We start from the raw sequence: 18791 nt of genomic DNA on the forward strand, positions 1-18791 counted from the left end.
AGCCTGTTATGCTTCCTGCTCCTGAGAGTAATGGCTTTATTAAGAAGAGGTCATATACTGCCCAGGGCCTGACACTTCAGAAAGGGTTTCTGGTATATGCTGTGTGCACTCTGCTGTTGTGTTTTCACTGCTCTTTTCTTCAGGTCAGTCCTCTGCAGAGTTTCTCCTTGCCTGCAGTGGGGAATATTTGGACTTAGTCCACTGTGTGGCAAGTTTTAACTCGATGTGTTTTGGTCTGCTTCTTAAAAGCAGCTAGATCCTATTTCCCCTAGAGCTGAAGCTTTGCAGCACTCTATGGTCAATAGACTGGCAGGTGAGAGGCAGTGGGGAGGGGGGGGTCTTTTGGGGGAGGAGCTCACTGCTGCTCTCTCAGGCACACTTGCCCTAGTGAAAAAAGCACTGCGCAGGGAGGCGAGGCTTGGTGTATGCGGCTCAAGCCTCCACTGTGAGCACTGTGCTGCTCACTGAAGCCCGTCTGTGCTGATGGGTGGGGGGTAAAAATGACATCAGCCAGCTCTCTTGTCCAAAGAGAGGGGAGCTCATGCCTGCCTCTGTTCAGCAGACACTCACAAAAGAGAAAACAGTCTCCCCTCATTTGTCCCAGGCTTCCCTCAGATCCCTGCCTTCACCCTGTCTTTGTCCAAGCTGTCTGCCCACCCGGTGGCCCAGTGCTCCGTTTTATCTCAAGCATGCTGGCTGGGTTTCAAAACTCCACATTTTAGGGACACAGCATGGCGCCAATGTGCGCTGATCCTCTGGGTGAGGTTCTCACTGGGCTGTGGCTGGTGCCAGTTTGTCCCAGAAGGACAGTTGCATGAATGCACAGGGGCTTGGAGTTTATGGTTAAACGCAGCAAAAAGCTGACCTCCAGGTTAGCTGTCTCTACTCCTATGCTAATGAACAGGGCAGCTCAATGGCACCTACTGCTCGTTTGTCCCTGGAGAGGCAGTGCCATGTCTCCCAAATACACCCCAAGAAGGGGAACTGTCTCCCAGTGCAACCCAGGGGATCCTCAGACCACGCTGTCCTCTCCTGTGCCTCTGCCCTCGTTCTCCACATAGCACCTCTATACCCCCCCAGGCTCCACCCCAGTGATGGCACGAACTTCTACAACTTCAGACTTTGAGCTCTGCTGCTTGTAAAAAAAACTTGCGATTATCAGCCCCTCTGTTTTGGGGAAGTGCTCTTCTTGTGCAGTGCCCTGTGTGCACACTTGCACTCGCACTCAGTCTCTTTCCTCTCTCCCTAATCAGGGCCCCCTCCCCTCCAAAGCACCCATGATTCTTTTCTCCCCCAAATCAGGTCTCCACACCTCCTATCTTCCACTACGTGGCCTCTCCTTTCCCTCTGGTTGTGCAGTTTGTTCTTTCAGTCTTCAGATGGACTTCCTGGGTGTTTGGAATGATTTGATACCTAGCTGTGTTCAAAGGAAGAGGCAACTGCTTTCCTTCAATACCCACAGTGGTTCTATTTCCTGGATTAACCCTTACTCATATGAAAAGACAGATGATACACTATAAAAGCTGCACTTTAGATACCCACATCATTCTAAATCTTAAAATACAGATGAAAGTTTTCATATCATATAAACATGTTAAATACAAGTATTAATAAACTTTCTCTCCATACTAATTAAATTTCTGTTTGAACCAAGTCAGATTTACCACCCCCCTACCCAAAAAGAAAAAAAAAAATGTTTCAGGATCATTTTCACTGAACAGTTTATATAAATTATCACGCAATGCCAGAGGCAATCCTTTAAAACTTTATTATTTGGTTTCAGCTCAGCGATGTTAAGAGATGAAAAGATAGCTCAGAGATGTTGAGAGCTGAAAAGATGCTCATCCTGACCTTGTAACAAGAAAAAAGCTGAACAGACTGCAAAGTAATGGTTTCTGGTAAGCTCAGAGAACTGAGGTGACAGGGCAAATGGCTGCAATAAAATCTGGAGAGTGACAGGTGCCTTCAGGGAGAAGGCAAAAGCTTTCAGGAAGATTAATTAGAATTTTTGATGACTTGCTAGAGGCCAAGTGTGGGCAAATGTAATAGTATGAAGCTCCTGGGGGTTACAGTCATGCAGGGATTTCCATTCTGGCTGGCTTTTCCTCCTGGAACCCAACCAGGCTCTCCCAGGGAAGACTGGAGAAGGCACCTGTGTGTGGTGTTGGATGGGGTAGAGAAACAGCAGGTATAGCTAAATCCTTTCCCCTCATCTTCCATACAAAAGGCTAAATTTGCAGGGGAGTGAGGAAGTACTTCAAAGCCTGTAGCCCAGGGTTCTGGTGGAGCCTCACTAAGTGGGGGAAGGATATGGAAGCCTACAAAATAAAAGCCTTAATCTTAAGGGAGAAGCACCTTAAAAACATTGCCAATGACTTCAGTGTTTACCAACCAACCACAACTGGGGAAAAGAAACAGGGGGCAAAGGAAAAGGAGGAAAAAAGCAGCCTATCCCTGGAGGAGAGACAGGAACACTTGTGAGGGCCACATCCCTGAAACTCTGGTTCACAGTGCCTTCCAAACATTAAGGCTTAATGGAATACAACAACAAAAGCATGATCCATAAAAGGAAAACACTGATAAACTGAATTTCATCAACATTAAAAACTTCCATTCTGCAAAAGATACTATTAAGAGAATGAAAGACAAGCCAGAAATTGGAAGAAAATACTTGCCTTTCACGTATCTCATAAAGGACTTGCATCCAGAATATATAAACAACTCTTAAAACTTTGTAAAAAGGGGGCACCTGGGTGGCTCAGTCAGTTAGGTGTCTGACTCTTGATTTTGGCTCAGGTCGTGATCTCAGGATCAGGAGACTGAGCCCCGTGTCAGGATCCATGCAGGGCACAGAGCCTGCTTAAGATTCTCTCTCTTCCTCTCCCTCTGTCCCTCCCCACCACTGACTCACACACTCTTTCCCCCCCTCTTGCTCTCTTGAAAAACAAAACAAAAAAACACACACCCCAGTAGGAAAAACAACCCAATATTAAAATGGGCAAAAAAAATCTGAGGATCTTCACCAAACATAGAAGGATGACAAACACAGGAAATGCTCAAAAATTACAAGATCATTAGCAAAATGCAAATTAAAACCACAATGAGATACCACTACACACATTAAAATGGTTAAAATCCAAAAACAGGCAATAACACGCTGCCAAAGATACAGAACAACAGACACGCTCATTCTTTGTTGGTGAAAATGTAAAATCATACGACCACTTTGGGAGAAAATTTGGCAAATTTTTATAAATTTTACCATAAAACCCAGCTGTTGCACCATACGTATTTACCCAAGTGAATTAAAAATTTATGTTCACACAAAAACCTGTACAAAAATGTTTAGCAGCTTCACTCATAATTGATAAAAACTGAAAGCAACCAAAACGCTCCTCAACACAGAAATGGACAATTTATCCCAAAATGGAATACCGTTCGGTGATAAAAAGGACCAAGTTATCAATTCACACAACATAGATGAATCTTAAATACATTTTGTCAAGTGAAAGGATCCAAACTCCAAAGCCTATATATTGTATGATTCCACTCATTAAGACATTCTATAAAGGACAAAACTATAGAGGGATAACACAGGTCAGTGGTTGGGGGTAGGAGAAGCTGACTACGGGGAAGCACAGTGGAAGTTTTAGGGTGATGGAACTGCTCACATGGTCTTGGGGTGGTGGAGGCATGATTTATGCATCTGTCAAAACCCACAGACATGTACATCACAAAAAGTAAACCTTTTTCTTTTGTATAGCCTGTATACACTGAAGACAGCTAAGATGTCAGGGGATTCCGACACGGAATGCAGACTGTGACAAATCTAATTGAATTACACATGTATGACATGACCTCACTGAGCAATCGTGGTGGTAGCTGCAGGGGAGCTGGCCTAAGTGACTTTGGAAAACAGTCATCTGAATACAAAAGGAACGGTCATCAATACTGTGCTCTAGTCGGTAGATTCGTTTTTTCATGGGGGGTGGTTAACAATTCTGAAACTGCCTTGCATGTACACTGAGGTGAAACAAGTAAGAGGCAAGTTACAGATAGGCAAGAAGGGAAGCTATAATGAACTCTGCCCTGTGGGACTGGGGACGTCATCAGCATGAACTCATGCTTAGCTTATCTATATATACACAGAATAGAGAAACAACCATAAATATGGATAGATACATGGGTTAGTATACAGTGTTTATATATTCTGCTATGCATACATACATTATCCTAGCTCTCTCCCCCAGGATCAAAGAGCACTCCCAGAGCTCAGATCTTGATTTCTAAATGTTTTTCTCCAATAAAGACAATCAAGGCTCCTTGGAGAAATGGCTGACTCCAGATAAGAAAAACATGAGGAGCCCAGAGCACACCTTCTAGTACCAAAAAGTAAGGAGGTGTTAAAAACATATATATTAAAAGGATAGGATCGTATCAAAAGGACACAAGAGCCAAAATGAAGGAATTCCTAATGGCCAAAGCTAGAAGAATCTGAGTAACAACATAATGTGATACTAGAGTATAACCCAAAGAATAAAATATCAATGAGTCCACTCTGATATAAATAACTGAATAAATGGAGAATGATCTTCCCTACAGAAGATTTCTAAATAATATATGTAGAAATCCCCCTTCCAGTAGGCAGAGCTTACTCCTCTCACCCTCTGAGTGTGGGCTGAACTTGCTTCCAAAGAACAAAATGTGAAAAGGGGAAAATAACTTTAGTGAGGAGAAACCCAACAAACACATCTTTAACCAAGTGATAAAGGTCAGCATCACCAGCTATGTTATGTGACTGTCATGCATCCCAGATACATTCATCAAAACCCACAGATACTGTCTGTTACACTGTGATGAGATGGGGGCTTTTCCTTTGTGATATGCTCTCCAAAAAACTTTTAACTGCAGTCTAATTATTAAAAACAAAACAAAACACCAGACACAGCCCAGATTAGAGGATATTCTATAGGCTAGCTGGCTAATACTACCCTCCCCCCCGCCAAACATTCAAGGTCATAAAAAGTAAGACTCAGAAACTGTCACAGACCAGAAAAGACTAAGGAGACATGACAAAGAAATTCAATATGGTATTCTGGATTGGATCCTGGAACAGAAAATTAAGGGAAAAATTGGTGAAATCCAAATAAAGTTTAAAGTTAATAATAATATAACAGTGTTCTTAATTTTGACAAACATACCATGGGAATTGTATTCATTTGCTAGAGTTGTTGTAACCAAGTACCACAAACTAAGTGACTTCAACAACAGAGTTATTGTCTCACAGTCTGGAGGCTACAAGTCTGAGATCAAGGCATCAGCAGGACCATGTTTCCTCTAAAGATGGTTAGGGGAAGGATCTGTTCCAGGCTGGTCTCCTAGCTTCTGATAGTTCCTGGACTTGTAGCAGCCTAATTCCACTCTTCACATGGCATTCTCCCAGTATACCAATCTCCAAATTTTCCCTTTATATAAGGACAATGGTCATATTAGATTAGTCCAGTAATCCCCCTACTCCAGTATGACCTCATTTTATTATTTATGTCTGCAATGACCCTATTTCTAACTTGGCTGTTAGAAGCAGCTATCTGCCATGGGCCCTGAGGTTTCCTTGTACTTTAATGCTATATATGTCATGAACCCAAGGGCCTGACCTCTCTCTTTGCCTGGGTCATTTTCAGGGTTGTATTTGCTGCAAGCAACTTTAAAGAAAAGATGATGTCTCCCTCTGGGACAGGAGAGCAGGCTTGCTTACAGACTGCTACAAACCAACAGGTTCCCCATATTCAATATTGCTGTCCTGTAATGCAATCTGCTGCATATGCAAGCATTCATCTGGGCCTTCCATGTTATCACCCCCCGTGGAACTTGGGGAGCAAGGGAAAGCCAATACAAACATGATGCTCAACGCTGCCCCATGTGCCACTAATAACAAAATCCTTGGTCTCTAACTCAAGAGTTTTACATCTTCTGCCAGCATCCATAAAATAGTGAAAGGCTAACTATTAGTTTGTAATTGGGTAAAAAAATCAAATCCCAAACCCAACGTTGTCCAGCCAGCCCCAAAAGCCCTTGGCCCTCCACCTGCCCCATCCCAGTCACAGCCCTCTCCCTCTCTATAAAAATATAACTATCCTGGTTTTTACAGTAAACACAAAGTGTACATGCAAAAACATACCATCTGTTTTTTTTTTTAATGGATATATTTTTCAACTTTTTTTTTTTTTTTTTTTAAGAGAGGGAAATGGGTGAGGGGGAGAGGGAGAGAGAGAATCTTAAGCAGGCTCCATGCCCAGCACTGAGCCAAATGCAGGGCTTGAGCTCAATAACCCTGAGATTGTGCCCTGAGACAAAAATCAAGAGTCACACACTTAACCGACTGAGCCACCCAGGAACCCCTGTTTTTCAAGTCTTTTAATCTACAAGTTCTCCCTTCATCCTTCTCTTTTCCTTACAATTTGTTGAAAACAACAGGCCACTTAACCTATAAAATTTCCCAGGATTTTGCTGATTGCACATGCATGCTACCTATTTTTTACAGCTGTGCATTCTTACGTATCAATTTAATCAGCCCCCCTACTGATAAACATTGAGTAATTTTCAATTTTTACTATTACAATGATGCAGGAATATTTTTAAGCATGGATCTCCAAGTGTTTTTGCAGGACATTTACAGAGGGTCAGACTTTGAGCAAAGAATATTCCAGAATCTCCTGGTAATGCCACTGGAATGATGTAAATGAATAAATAAAAGGATTTTTTTTCCTACCTGAAAAAATTCATGGCCTTCTCAAAACCTGAAAACAACTATTAATGCATTAATCAAAATCATTCAAGCAAAAGGATAGAAGAAAAAAAGATGAACTTTCCAGTATTAGCATAATTTATGTTAATTCTGCAGAAAAAAATCCCTTTTGCAAAAATATCGCAAATTTTTAACTAAAACCTAGAAAAGGTTCCTATGGAGAAAAATTTATCATATTAGGAGAGATTACAGAGACTAGAGTCAGAAATGAAATTCTCGTACAACCCAAAGTTGCGGGGCAGGGAGAAGGCGGAGACAGAAGGGATAAAGGGGAACGGAGAAGGGAAAGAAGAAATGCCTCTTGCCAGAACTATTTTAAAGGAGGAAAAGCAATTTAAGGTGGGAATTAGAACTTCCTTAAATCTTTATTGTTCATCCAGAAAAGACAACAGGTTCACGTTTACTTTTATTTTCAAATATTTTCTTAGGCAATCAGCAAAAGCTGTTCCTATTTTCAACTTGCTATTTAAGTTTTCCATGGACATTATGCTAAACATTTGACTAAACTCTTCACTTAATCCTCAAAATCCCCCTAATGAGTTATATACCAGGAACTCCTTTCCACAGATAAGGAAATTGAGGCCCACAGAAGTTAGATCACTTGCCTGGAATCACACAGCTTTGGGGCAGGACCATGATTCAAACCTAGGTTTATCTCATTCTAGAACTAATGCTCTAACCATTAGAGCCCCTAAACTGACTCTCCCAATTATCTTCTTCAAATGATATCATCTCACCCACTCTAACCCACTCCACAGAACTTTTTCCACTCCTGTAAGGCCTGAGTGACCCATTATTTACATCTATTCAAAAGAGAAATGAAGGAAACTTGCTAAAATGAATGAACACCATCAACACACAGCTCTGCTGAATCGAATACATGAAGTCTGCCAAAATAAAATCCCTAAAACACACACAACTTTAGAGTAACTACTCTGCTAGAACATGGAACTATTCTGGCAAAATCCATAGTAGCAACATTTCCCAAAGTGTGAAAAAGGATGATTACTGCTGCTATGTAGAAGGATAAAAGGACTCATGGTCAAATCAGCTTGGGGAAAAAACTTAAACCAACGTAAATAAGTTTCTTTCCTGTAAGACATTTTTTTGTATTTAACATGCAAATATTAAACGTAAACTTTTAAAATACAATGAGCAGTTTTCTTATTTGATTAAACTTTTTTTTTCATGGAATATTTACCTCTTGGGATTTGTATTTGGCAGGCTGCATTTTGGAAAACACTTTAGAGCCTTCATAAACATTGTGAGAAATGAACCTTTCCTTTGAGGAAAATCCAATACCTGGTACACAGCAGGTATCCCAAAAATGTTTAATAAGCTGAATGAACAATCCATCATTCTAGTGATGAAGTCCTGCTATAACACAAGCCTAAAGCAAGCTGCACATCGTCGATACCCAAATCCCAATCTTAAGTATACACCTTTCGTTATATGTAACATCCGCTGCCATCAAACAAGGTTGCAACCCAAAGACAGACCCCAAAAAAATCCTACCTTAAGCAGAACATGATTTCTTTTGACAGGTGACTTTCCTCTTTATCCAATCACATATCCTTCCCACTCCTAAGATTTACATCAATTTCCAGCTAATGTTGAATGTCCCAAATAGGACACCAAAGCACAAGATTCTTAGTGTCAAACAACATTTAATAAATGCTGATTACTCACTTCACTCAATCCTTCCTGACTTCAAACTGGGTCAGTAAATTCCTCCACATGGCAATACTTTAGAGAGCTGTGCTCTTTTCTTTCACCTTTTGTGATACCTTCTACTTTGTATCTTCAATTATTACCTCTAAGCTGCTGGCTCAAAGCTTCATCTATATCTTTACTTCTCCAGAAGCCCAGGCCCTTATTTCCAACCGCCCACTAGAATTACAGGAGAAACTACATGTGCCCCATGCTCAATTTGGTAAAAACCAATTTACCAACAAATTTCTCCCCAACAAATCTGTCTCTCGTCCTCTGTTCCCTATAAAAGGTTATGGCATCACCATTTTCTCAATCAAACTCAAAATGTTGGTGCTATCTCTGATTCCTACTTGTTCTCCTCCCCTCTCCGCCAACAATTTGAGGCAGTTACCAAGTACCAGAGAATCTATTTCTAAAATGACTCTCTTATCTATCCATTCCGTTCTATTCCTATATTGTAGCCATGCAGGATTATTACAATTTTCCTTCCTGGCAGATTTCCAGAACCTCTGCCAAATGGTCTATCCTTCACATTGCCATCAGAGAAATGTTGCTATAACACAATTTTAATCCTGTCGCTGTCATTCAAAAATGGTCTATGACTCGCTATCAACTTCAAAAACATCCAAGTTATTTGGCATGGGCTTCAAGTCTCTCCACATCCAATCCTGGGTAAACTCTCCAGGCCCACCATTGCATAGCACTCCTTATAACGGATACTCAGAAAGCCCTGAATGTAACCGCCATTCTCCTGTGTCACCATTCTTGCCACCTAGAATAAGCATATTATACAACAGAAAACAGATTTTAGAGTCACAGGGACGCAGACATCAGGGTCACAGAGGACTGCTTGGGAAACAGCCTATCTCTGAAGTGCATCTAAAAGCCAACACTGGGAACAAGACGATTCAGCCCTCAGACCCTGATGAAAGTTCAGCTTACCTTCCTTCCCTCAATATAGTTGATGCCTTAGGTAACCATAGTCCAGGTGAACTGGATTCTGTCTTATCTTTCTATTCTACCTGTGGACATATGTGTAAATATGAATCGGCAACATTGTTTCATGTTCTTTTTCCAGGAAACTCCTCAGATCCCATGTGAATGTACTAAAATAATTAAGGGTAGGAAGGGTGATAACAGTCTTCATTTGCTCATCTGCACTTAGGCTTGAGACACATTCTGCAATAGCTACTTAACACCCACTCTGCCTCAGGCTATACAGCACAGTAGGAAAGTCTATGGAGCCAGACTGGATTCAAATCCCACGTCCTATTTACCAGCTGCATGACATTGAGGCATATTTCATAGCCTCTCTGACCCTCAACTGCTGACCCATTAAATAGGGGTAAGGTCATAATCCCTTAACCAAAAACCCTTGGGTCAAGATGTGGTTTGAAATCCAGAAAATTTTCTAGATTTTGGAAAGGTAACACAATACATATTAATACTATTAAAAAAAAATCCCAAGTGGAATCTAGTCAGCACACAATAAAACGCTCTAACACTTCTGCATCAAACTATGAACATATGCACTTGTTAGGATAAAGAAAAAAGAGCTTCAAGTACGTTCAAGTCAGATTTTTGTCACAAAATGCATTTATCACAAACTAACCACAAACTTCTGAGTTTGAGGTTTCAGAACTGTAGAAAAAAGATCTGTAGCATCCACTCTATAGGACCATAATGAGAATCAACCGAGCTAATACATACCAAGTACTTGGAAGAGCACCTGGCGTACAGTAAGCGCAAATCAGAGTAACTTATTTTTATGTGCAAGGTACCTGTCAGGCCTCACAAGAGTATTTTAGTCCATCTAGGCTGCTATAAGAAAAATATCACAGGCTGGGTGGCTTATACAACACTTTTCACAATTCTAGAGGCTGGGAAGTCCAAGATCAAGGCACCTGCTAATTCAGTGCCTCATGAAGTCCCTCTTCCTGGTTCACAGAAGCCTGTCTTCTCACTGTGTCCTCCCTCACAAGGCAAAACAGGTGAGAAAGCTCTCTGGAGTCTCTCTTATATATGGGGTCACTGATTCCTTTCATGAGAACAGCACCCTCCTGACCTAATCATCTCCTAAAGGCCCCCACCTCCAAATACCATCACATTGGGAATTAGATTTCAACATATGAATTCTGGGGTGATACAAAGATTCAGTCCATAGCACAGAGATACAAAAATGAATAAAAATTATTTCTTCCTCTCAAAATGGTAAACTAAAAACATCTAAGCTCTGAAAGGGTACTAAAGGCATCTAAGCTTTGGAAGAATATTATTATAAGTACAATAGTAGCTAGGAAGTATAAAATGATTACATGCCAAGCACTGGTGCTAGATTTTTAAATGAAATATGTATTATTCACAAGCATTCTAAGATAGACACTATTATCCCCATCTTATCATGTCTAAAAGGAAGCTGAGAGAGATGAGGTAATCTACCCAAGATTAAGTAGTGGACCCATTATTTAAACCCAAGCATTCTGACTTGAAGGTCCACGCTCTTATTCATAACCTTATACCATCTCCTAGTTATGTGTCAAGTCTTGACCTATAAAATTGGGAACCATGGTGCATGAAGGGCAACAAAATCTGCCAGTATTCCTCTACTTCCCTAACAATGACATTTTACCTTGCACATCATAATCTAACAATGCCAACAAAACAAAATCCAAACTTACCAAATGTTGCAGTATGATATCAGTTCTTTTGAATGAATTAAACCTGAAATAAATGTAGAATACAATGAACACAGTAACGTTGGTAGTCATGTCTCAATGTATAAATACCATATTTCCTTTTGTTCTAGCCTCTTCTAAAAGGTATTACAAAAAAAAATGAATTTGGAACAAAAAAGGGTAGAGATTCTTTTCCCACTGTATTCTGTTCAAGGTATTTCCCCCAAAAATAAATTGAAAACCAAGGTAGGAGAAGGGAACTCAAAAAAAACAGAACAACTGAACACAAGAGGTGGGGGAGTTGGGAAGACTGTAACTTGCTCCAGGGGCCTGGAGAAAATTTAAAAAGGTTAGAATCCATTAGACTTCCATTAATCCTTTCTCCTTCATCCTCCTCTCCTTCCTCCCACTCATCATCATGTTCATCTCCATCATCATCATGTCAAGAACCAAGTAGCACTATAATGGATTTGGCCAAGTATCATCTTTGATGACCTCTCCTGAACTCATCTGCACCTCCATCAGAATCATCAGTAAACCAGAGAAAGAGCTCTCTGGGTCTCTCATGCTCTCTCTTCCTGCTGGCTTTATTCTGCATTTAACTTGAACATTTTGTCAAGTGCTTTCTAGATTTCCATTTGATTTCAGTGGACTTTGAAGATGGATCACCACTCTCATTTGGATGAAATTCTTTGGAAAGAACTTTATTTTCAAAGTAAGGTTTTCCATCAAAATAAAGATCTATTCTGTAACCTGATTTAATATCTTCAAATTCTGTCACTTCAACTCTTGTCAAATAATGCAGTGCAGACAGTTGTGGATAAGTGACAAATGTTAACCCAAAAATGTAGGATTTGGACAATCAATTCCAACCTCTTCTGAAAAAAGTGGTCAGCAGTGTTGTATGTCTATTCTACTTTCAAAATCTCATTGGCTTGTTCAAGTCTACTGCCTTCTGTACTTCATTAATGTATTCAACTGCTCCTTGCTGTTATTTTTCCGAGGTCTCATGGGCTCCACTGTCGTTGAAGTTGAGTTCCTTTTTATTGACCTTGGTGGGGTTGGGGATGGGGGAGGCAAAGGGTGCAGGCAGCAACTTGGTCCAGTCGCCTCTAGTAATATTTTATAAACGGTCATCTATACAAAACCAATACAAAGCCAATAAAAATATTTATTTAAAAATATATAAATACTTATGATATGGAAAGTAGTCATGATAGAAATTACAAAAGAAAGCAAGCTATAAAATATAACACACTTCTAAGTTTTGTTAGGCTAGGCATACAAAGCTTAAGACACAGTTTGGCAAAAGTGATCGGTAATAATAGAAGTCAAATGGTGGAGAATGAGGGAAGTTGGGGGGGGCGGGCAGGAGGAAATCTGGAGTGGCAGAAATTATCTCTATCCAGATGATGGTTACAGGACTGTATACATATGCAAAAGTTAACTGAGCTACAGACTTCAGAATAGTACATTTCAGTACTTCATGTACATTACAATTAAATAAGTAAAAGCAGCATGGGGGTGGGCAGTGACTAGAAGGGGCATGAGGAGGGCCTCTGAGATGCTGGTACTATCATTTTTTTCTTGATCCAGGTGCCAGTGAAATGGATACGTTCGGTTTGTGAAAATTCATCAAATTGTATTTTTACGCTCCGGGCTTTTTTTTAAGATTTTATTTGACAGAAAGAGCGTGAGCACAAGCAGAGGGAGCAGGAGAGGGAGAAGCAGGCTCTCCACTGAGCAGGGAGCCCATTGCAGGGCTTGATCCCAGGACCCTGGGATAATGACCTGAGCCAAAGGCAGACGCTTAACTAAGCCACCCAGGTGCCCCTACGATTCAGGCCTTTTAAAAAAGTCCCCCAAAAGATATTGCTCTTGCCTTCAAGCAACTCAAAGTATAGTGAAGAGAGATGCATATAAAAATAGTGTTATTAAGAGATACTGGGATGCATGCTAACAAGTGAAAGTTGAGATGTATGAAGTCAAGTCAAAGGTGGAATCTGTAGCAGCAGCAGGCTGATTAAGGACCGTGCACATGTATAGATACATATACTATCAAAGGGAACTCATAAATCACCCATTTACTAATTTTTCAAGGATACTTTGAGAGTTGAGGGACAACTGTTTAGCTGAGCCATGAAAAAAAGCTAATATGCCCACTGTCACTATTGTAGCTACATTTTAGGTGACTGGATTTATAAAAATATTTGTAATACATCTTTCCAGGAGTCTTACTTTCCTCTTATATTAAATTGATTACTACTACCCCCCCAAAAAGGGGAAATCGCTGATTTGTTTAAATCAGTCACACTTCACATTTCTAGACTAGCGTATTTTGAATTGGTCTTACCACAAGTAAAATATTCTAGCCCAGTAATTCCATAACTTGTCTGCACATTAGAATCACCTGGAAACTCTAATAAACATTCCAAAGCCCGGGTCACACCCAAGACCAGTTAACTCAAACTCTGGAGGTGGGACACAGGCATAAGTATTTTGTTTGAAGCTCCCCCAAATGATTCCAAAGCACAAACAAGCTGTCATTAAAATCAATATTTTATAAAAATTAAACTGAAGTGACAGATACTAGCTTATTTGGGGTATTTTCTAAATAGGGATTTCATATAGACTTTTAAAATCTGAGCTATATTTATCCTGAAGCACCTTTTTAAAAAAATTTTTTTGAACTTAAAAACTTCCGAAAAGATAAAATTGAATTAAGAATGAAAAATTTAAGCACTAATTTCTTTAGATCCAGAATAACCCAGAATTCCCTAATGAGACCGGTACCCAAACGCCAGTTCAAGGTTAAAGACAGTGCTATCAGACTGGCAAGTCTTTTCCAACAGCTCAAGCACCACCTATGGCATAGAGACACACGGACCTGGTTTCAAGTCCTACTTTCATTCGTGAGATAGAATTTTAGCTCATTCAAAGAAAGTTCATGTAAACCTACCAAATGCAAGTGCACAGCACCGTGCACAGCATTTTAAAGATCCCAAAAGCTCTGGACCAATTGCTAAAAAACAGAAAAACCTAAGTACAACTAAGTTCCTTACCAGACTCTCTAAAATCATATTAACGTTATTTGTTCCAATTTCTACTCAACCGTTATTTAAAATCTGCTGTTAACTTTTACATCTCAAAAATGTATTTGAGTATTCAGAGTCCCCAAATAATTCTGAATTGAAGGTCTTCCCTTTCCTTCCTGTTGGCTCCAGGACTGCCATCTGGTGGAGGGGAAGAGGACATGCACCTTCCACCTACTGCTAATTTACTAAATCACTTTCTTAGACTTAACTTCCTTCAGGTGAGGGTCAACTTATCTGCTTGGGGGCAGCTGTTCTCAAAGTGTGGTTCCTGGACCAGCACCACCAGCATCCCAGGGGCACATGTCAGAAATGCAAATTGTTGGCCCCACCCCAGACGTACTGAATTAGAAACTGTGGGGTGAGCCCAAAAATCTGTGTTTAACAAACCCTCCAGGTGAGTCTGATACATGATGAAGTTAAAAACAACTGTCTTGGAAGGATGAGAACATTATCATTTAGGAGATTTCTGCAATCCTCCAATAAATCACACACGAGTTTACAAAATTAAACAACTTTTCATGGAACTGTTTAAGACGAAATAATGAAAATGGTGCTTAATGAAGATTACAGCAGAAGTAGGCAAGATAGAAGGTGAACAGAACAGAAAAATCAAACCCAAGGCCAAGCAATTCAGGCATGAACTGATGAACAGCAGCTTCAGAAACAAAGGAATGATTTTTAGGAGATATTATGAAGTTAAAACTCAATGAAAAGGAAAAGAACTTTGTTAATAACAATTCTAAGAGTTCAAGCTAGGGTAGCTAAGACACTATAGGTACTGAAAAAGCTGGCCAGGAAACTAGCTGGTTTGTAGAATGAAATATAAAGTCCATTTTCAGTTTCTTGAGCCTGTATTGACATAAGTGAAAACATTCAACAGCAAGCAGAGAGACTGGAGTTTGAAAGAAAAGTCAGAACTGAAGCTATGTCACAGTTAAATGCACAGATAATCACTGAGGCATAAGAAAGTCTCAGCTGTCCTTGAGGAATGAAAAAGCTGCAGCTGAAAATTAGTGGATGTGTTTTGTCTGGTCAGCAGTGTTTTAAAACCAGACATTTAAAATCAAAAGACTTCACCAAAAATTCAGTTTCCCAGAAAAAGTAGTAGTCATAGAAACCTTGGGTCTACATTCTATAATGGCAACAACGCCTGCCTGGGGCTGAGAAGCTGGCTCCTTTACACAGAGCCCTTTCTCTAGCTCACAAGTTTCCTACCAGTCCCCACTGCTGTTGTCTAGCCAGCATTACCAGATGCTTCCTTCTTAGCCTCTGCATTTGGGGCTGTGACTCCTAACACAGAAAAAATATAACAGAGAAATCAAATATTGAGCCTTCGGAGACAACTGTGTAGAAGAAAAAGAGGCAGCTCAAGAAGAACCAAAACAGTGTAGTTCAGCCCACTATAGAGCAGATGGAGAAAGCAAGTACTATTAACAACTTAAAAGATCAACCTCTTTGAAGAGCCTCCCGACCCCTTTCTTTCATTTCTAAATCTCTCCTACTTGTCCTTTTCCTTTAAGACACTTATCAGAGTTTGTAACTAAGTATTACTTTTGTTTAAATATTTGTTTCTTGTCTGCTTTCTTTTGGGACTTCAAGGGCCTTAATAAGAAACAAGAGCGAGTAGTCCAGGTCGGCTACAAGGTAACAAAAGGGCCCAGAACTCCCAGAAGCTAGAATATAACACTAAGTATTATAGAATTCATTAAGTAAATTAGGGCCAAATCTTTGAAATCAGGCTGGGAAATTTTTATTTAATTCCATAAGTAGGAAGACACCCCTAAGAACTTCTTAGCAGAAGAATGGCAGGCCCTGAAGTGAACTTTAGCAAGATTAACCTGGCAGTCGCATGCAGAAGCTATTCAAATTGGGAAGAAGTCCACCATCAAGTTTCTGCAAAATGAACAACTGAAAAATTTGAGAGGATTGTTCAAATTCGAATCAGCATGAAGAGATAAGGATTGGGAGTATGGAAGAACTTAGATAACTTTAAAAATCTAGAAGAATAATAGTTCCAAGAAGTTGAAAGTGCAGATGAGTATGGGTTACACTTATGTGCAAATTAACACTTGAGGTGCAAATGAGACATTCAGGTGGTTGTGACTTGCACTAGCATTTATGATAAATCAAGGTTAGACATACAAATTTGAGAGTTCTCTTCAGAGAGGTACTTTATTTGGGAACTCCTCCCCAAAATGCCCAGGGTCTGTACTGGCACCATGACAAGACAAGAATTAGTGGAGAGGTACATGGGAAAGACAGTGCCAGAGAGCCAAGGGAGACCAGAGTTCAAGAGGAACTGCCCAACAGTGTCAACCACAGCACAGAGGCCTTATTTCCTCTCCAAAACACTCTGTGGCACCCTATTCCTTAATACACTTGTGGGTTAGGCTATTGTAGACTAGGTGACACTGGCCTCAGGTCTCTCCTCTGCTAGGGCAATACCCACTCCAAAGCCCTGAAAAAGGCATCCCTCATCAAACCCCTAAACTGGTCCAGGACTCGCCTAATCAGTCTGCACCATGAGATGAGGAGTGGAATAAAGCCAGCCTGAATTCTGGGGATGACAGATTTTTTCCCAAGTCAGTTAATTTTGTTAGCAGGTCTTCCCAATTTGTTTCTCAAATAACTTGGTATTTACTCACAACTTCAAAAAGCAGCAGCAGTAATGACATGTGATTTTCTTAGTATTTGCCGTCTCTCTCTGAGCTGTTCAGACACAGGGACAGCTCATTTCAAGGTATTAAAAAAATGAAGGAAAGCAACTCTTCCATTTTTCTTCATTGATTGAGACCCAGGTCTGTGGATACAATGTTAAACAACCAGAGCTTATCTCTAGAGAAATGACTATTCTTCTTAAACCAAAGAAACATTTCCATCCTTTTCCCCCAAGGCAAGCTTAAAGGCTAAAGAACTCAGCAACTGAAGTTATGGAGTAAATAACACGGTTCTCCCTTCAAGTGGTCACAGCTGCCACCTGAATGCACATGGGCAGGCAGTAGGCCTCAAGACTAACGCAGCCTAACTTCCTAAACTCATTACTACCAGATTTCCTTTGCAGAGCTCAAGCAGCATTCAGCAGCACTTTCAAAAGTTAAACACGATGTTTGCACACATACTCCACCAAGCCACGTTATGTGTCCACAACACTAGCCTGAAAGTTCCACACACCTGGATTAAGGCTGGAGCCATCCGACAGAACGGAACAATAAAGTCACACCACGAGCCGCAGGTGCAACAACTGCCAAAGTAGGAGCGTTTGTTAGCTGCACAAAACATGCCACAAAATTCCTCCATGTTGAGGCCGCCTGGGTGGCTCAGTTGGTTAAGCAACTGCCTTCGGCTCAGGTCATGATCCTGGAGTCCCTGGATCGAGCCCCGAATCAGGCTCCCCGCTCAGCGGGGAGTCGGCTTCTCCCTCTGACCCTCCCCCCTCTTGTGCTCTCTCTCTCTCATTCTCTCTCAAATAAATAAAAAATCTTTAACAACAAAAAATCCCTCCACGTTGAAACCCTGCCTGTCCCCCAAACTATACTCAGCTTTGAAGAAAGGAAATGGGGCTCAAAAGTACATAAAGTAGTGGGGGGGGGGGGCGTCAAGGCTAAATAAGAGCCAGAGGGGCAGAAAACGAAGGGGATGCTGCAAAGGTGCTAAACACAGAGCGAGACACAGAGAGGGGCCGGGCTCAGCTCTAAGAGGGGCCTCCAAGCGTCCCTAGAAACTTGGAGGCCAGACCGTCCCCACCGGCGCACGACCCTCTGCAACCTCGGCGACGGCAGCCCAGGAGCCTGCGCTAGACAGCTCGCTCACTCACCTCCACACGAGCCTCCACATCTGCTGCAGCCCCATGGCAAAGACACCCGAGAGCCGAAAGTAGTAGAAAGCGGCGCACAGGAGAATCTCGTGTAGCCTCACGTCAGACCCACCCACAGCCGCCCTGCTCCTCCCAGCGCCGCCGGACACAGATGACAAGTCCTCCAGGCGGCCAGAGAGGCCCTAGACGGGATGTTTTTCAGCGGCGCGACGCTGAGGGGCGGGGCGAGAACCGCTGCGGGAGGAAATGGATTGAGGGCGAGTGGAGAGGATGGGCTGGGGCTGGGCTGGGGCTTGGCTGGGGGGCGGGGCTGAGGCGAAGGCGGAGGGCGAGGTGGGGCAGGGCTGATGGAGCGGTAGGGAGCAGGAGCCGGCTGAAGAGGAGAAAAGAAATTGTTCTCTAGAGGGTTTCCTGCGTGGCTCAGTAGATTAAGCATCAGACTCTTGGTTTTGGCTGGGATCAGGATGGTCGATCGAGCCTTATCTTGGGCTCCCCTCTCTGGGGAGTCCGCTTGAGATTCTCCCTCTGCCCCTCCCCCTCTCTCAAATAAATAAATAAATCTTTACCAACAAAACTGAAAGTTACTGTTATCAGTGAAAGCATAATTATATTCCAAACGTAGCTTACTCTTAAATCAAGATTTATCTTATCCAGGAGGAGTCGATTCAGAAGAATGTTTCTCTGTATCC

General features: G+C 41.5%; 1 protein-coding gene across 2 annotated transcripts in view; it reads right to left on the minus strand.

Moving 5' to 3' along the window:
• HIBCH (3-hydroxyisobutyryl-CoA hydrolase) overlaps nt 1–18229 on the minus strand; it is a 102103-nt gene extending 83874 nt beyond the window's left edge. The window contains exons 1-2 of one of the 2 annotated variants that reach the window (XM_021703343.1): nt 18103–18229; nt 11197–11239 (exon numbers count right to left, since the gene is read on the minus strand). In XM_021703343.1, the coding sequence (XP_021559018.1) occupies nt 11197–11239; nt 18103–18137 (78 nt within the window). In that variant the 5' untranslated portion in view covers nt 18138–18229. The remainder of the gene's footprint in view (nt 1–11196; nt 11240–18102) is intronic. The other variant, XM_021703344.2, reaches the window with a different exon arrangement.
• Nucleotides 18230–18791: the final 562 nt, after the last annotated feature.

Source organism: Neomonachus schauinslandi, chromosome 3, assembly GCF_002201575.2.
Source record: "Neomonachus schauinslandi chromosome 3, ASM220157v2, whole genome shotgun sequence".
NCBI classification, from domain to species: Eukaryota; Metazoa; Chordata; class Mammalia; order Carnivora; family Phocidae; genus Neomonachus; species Neomonachus schauinslandi.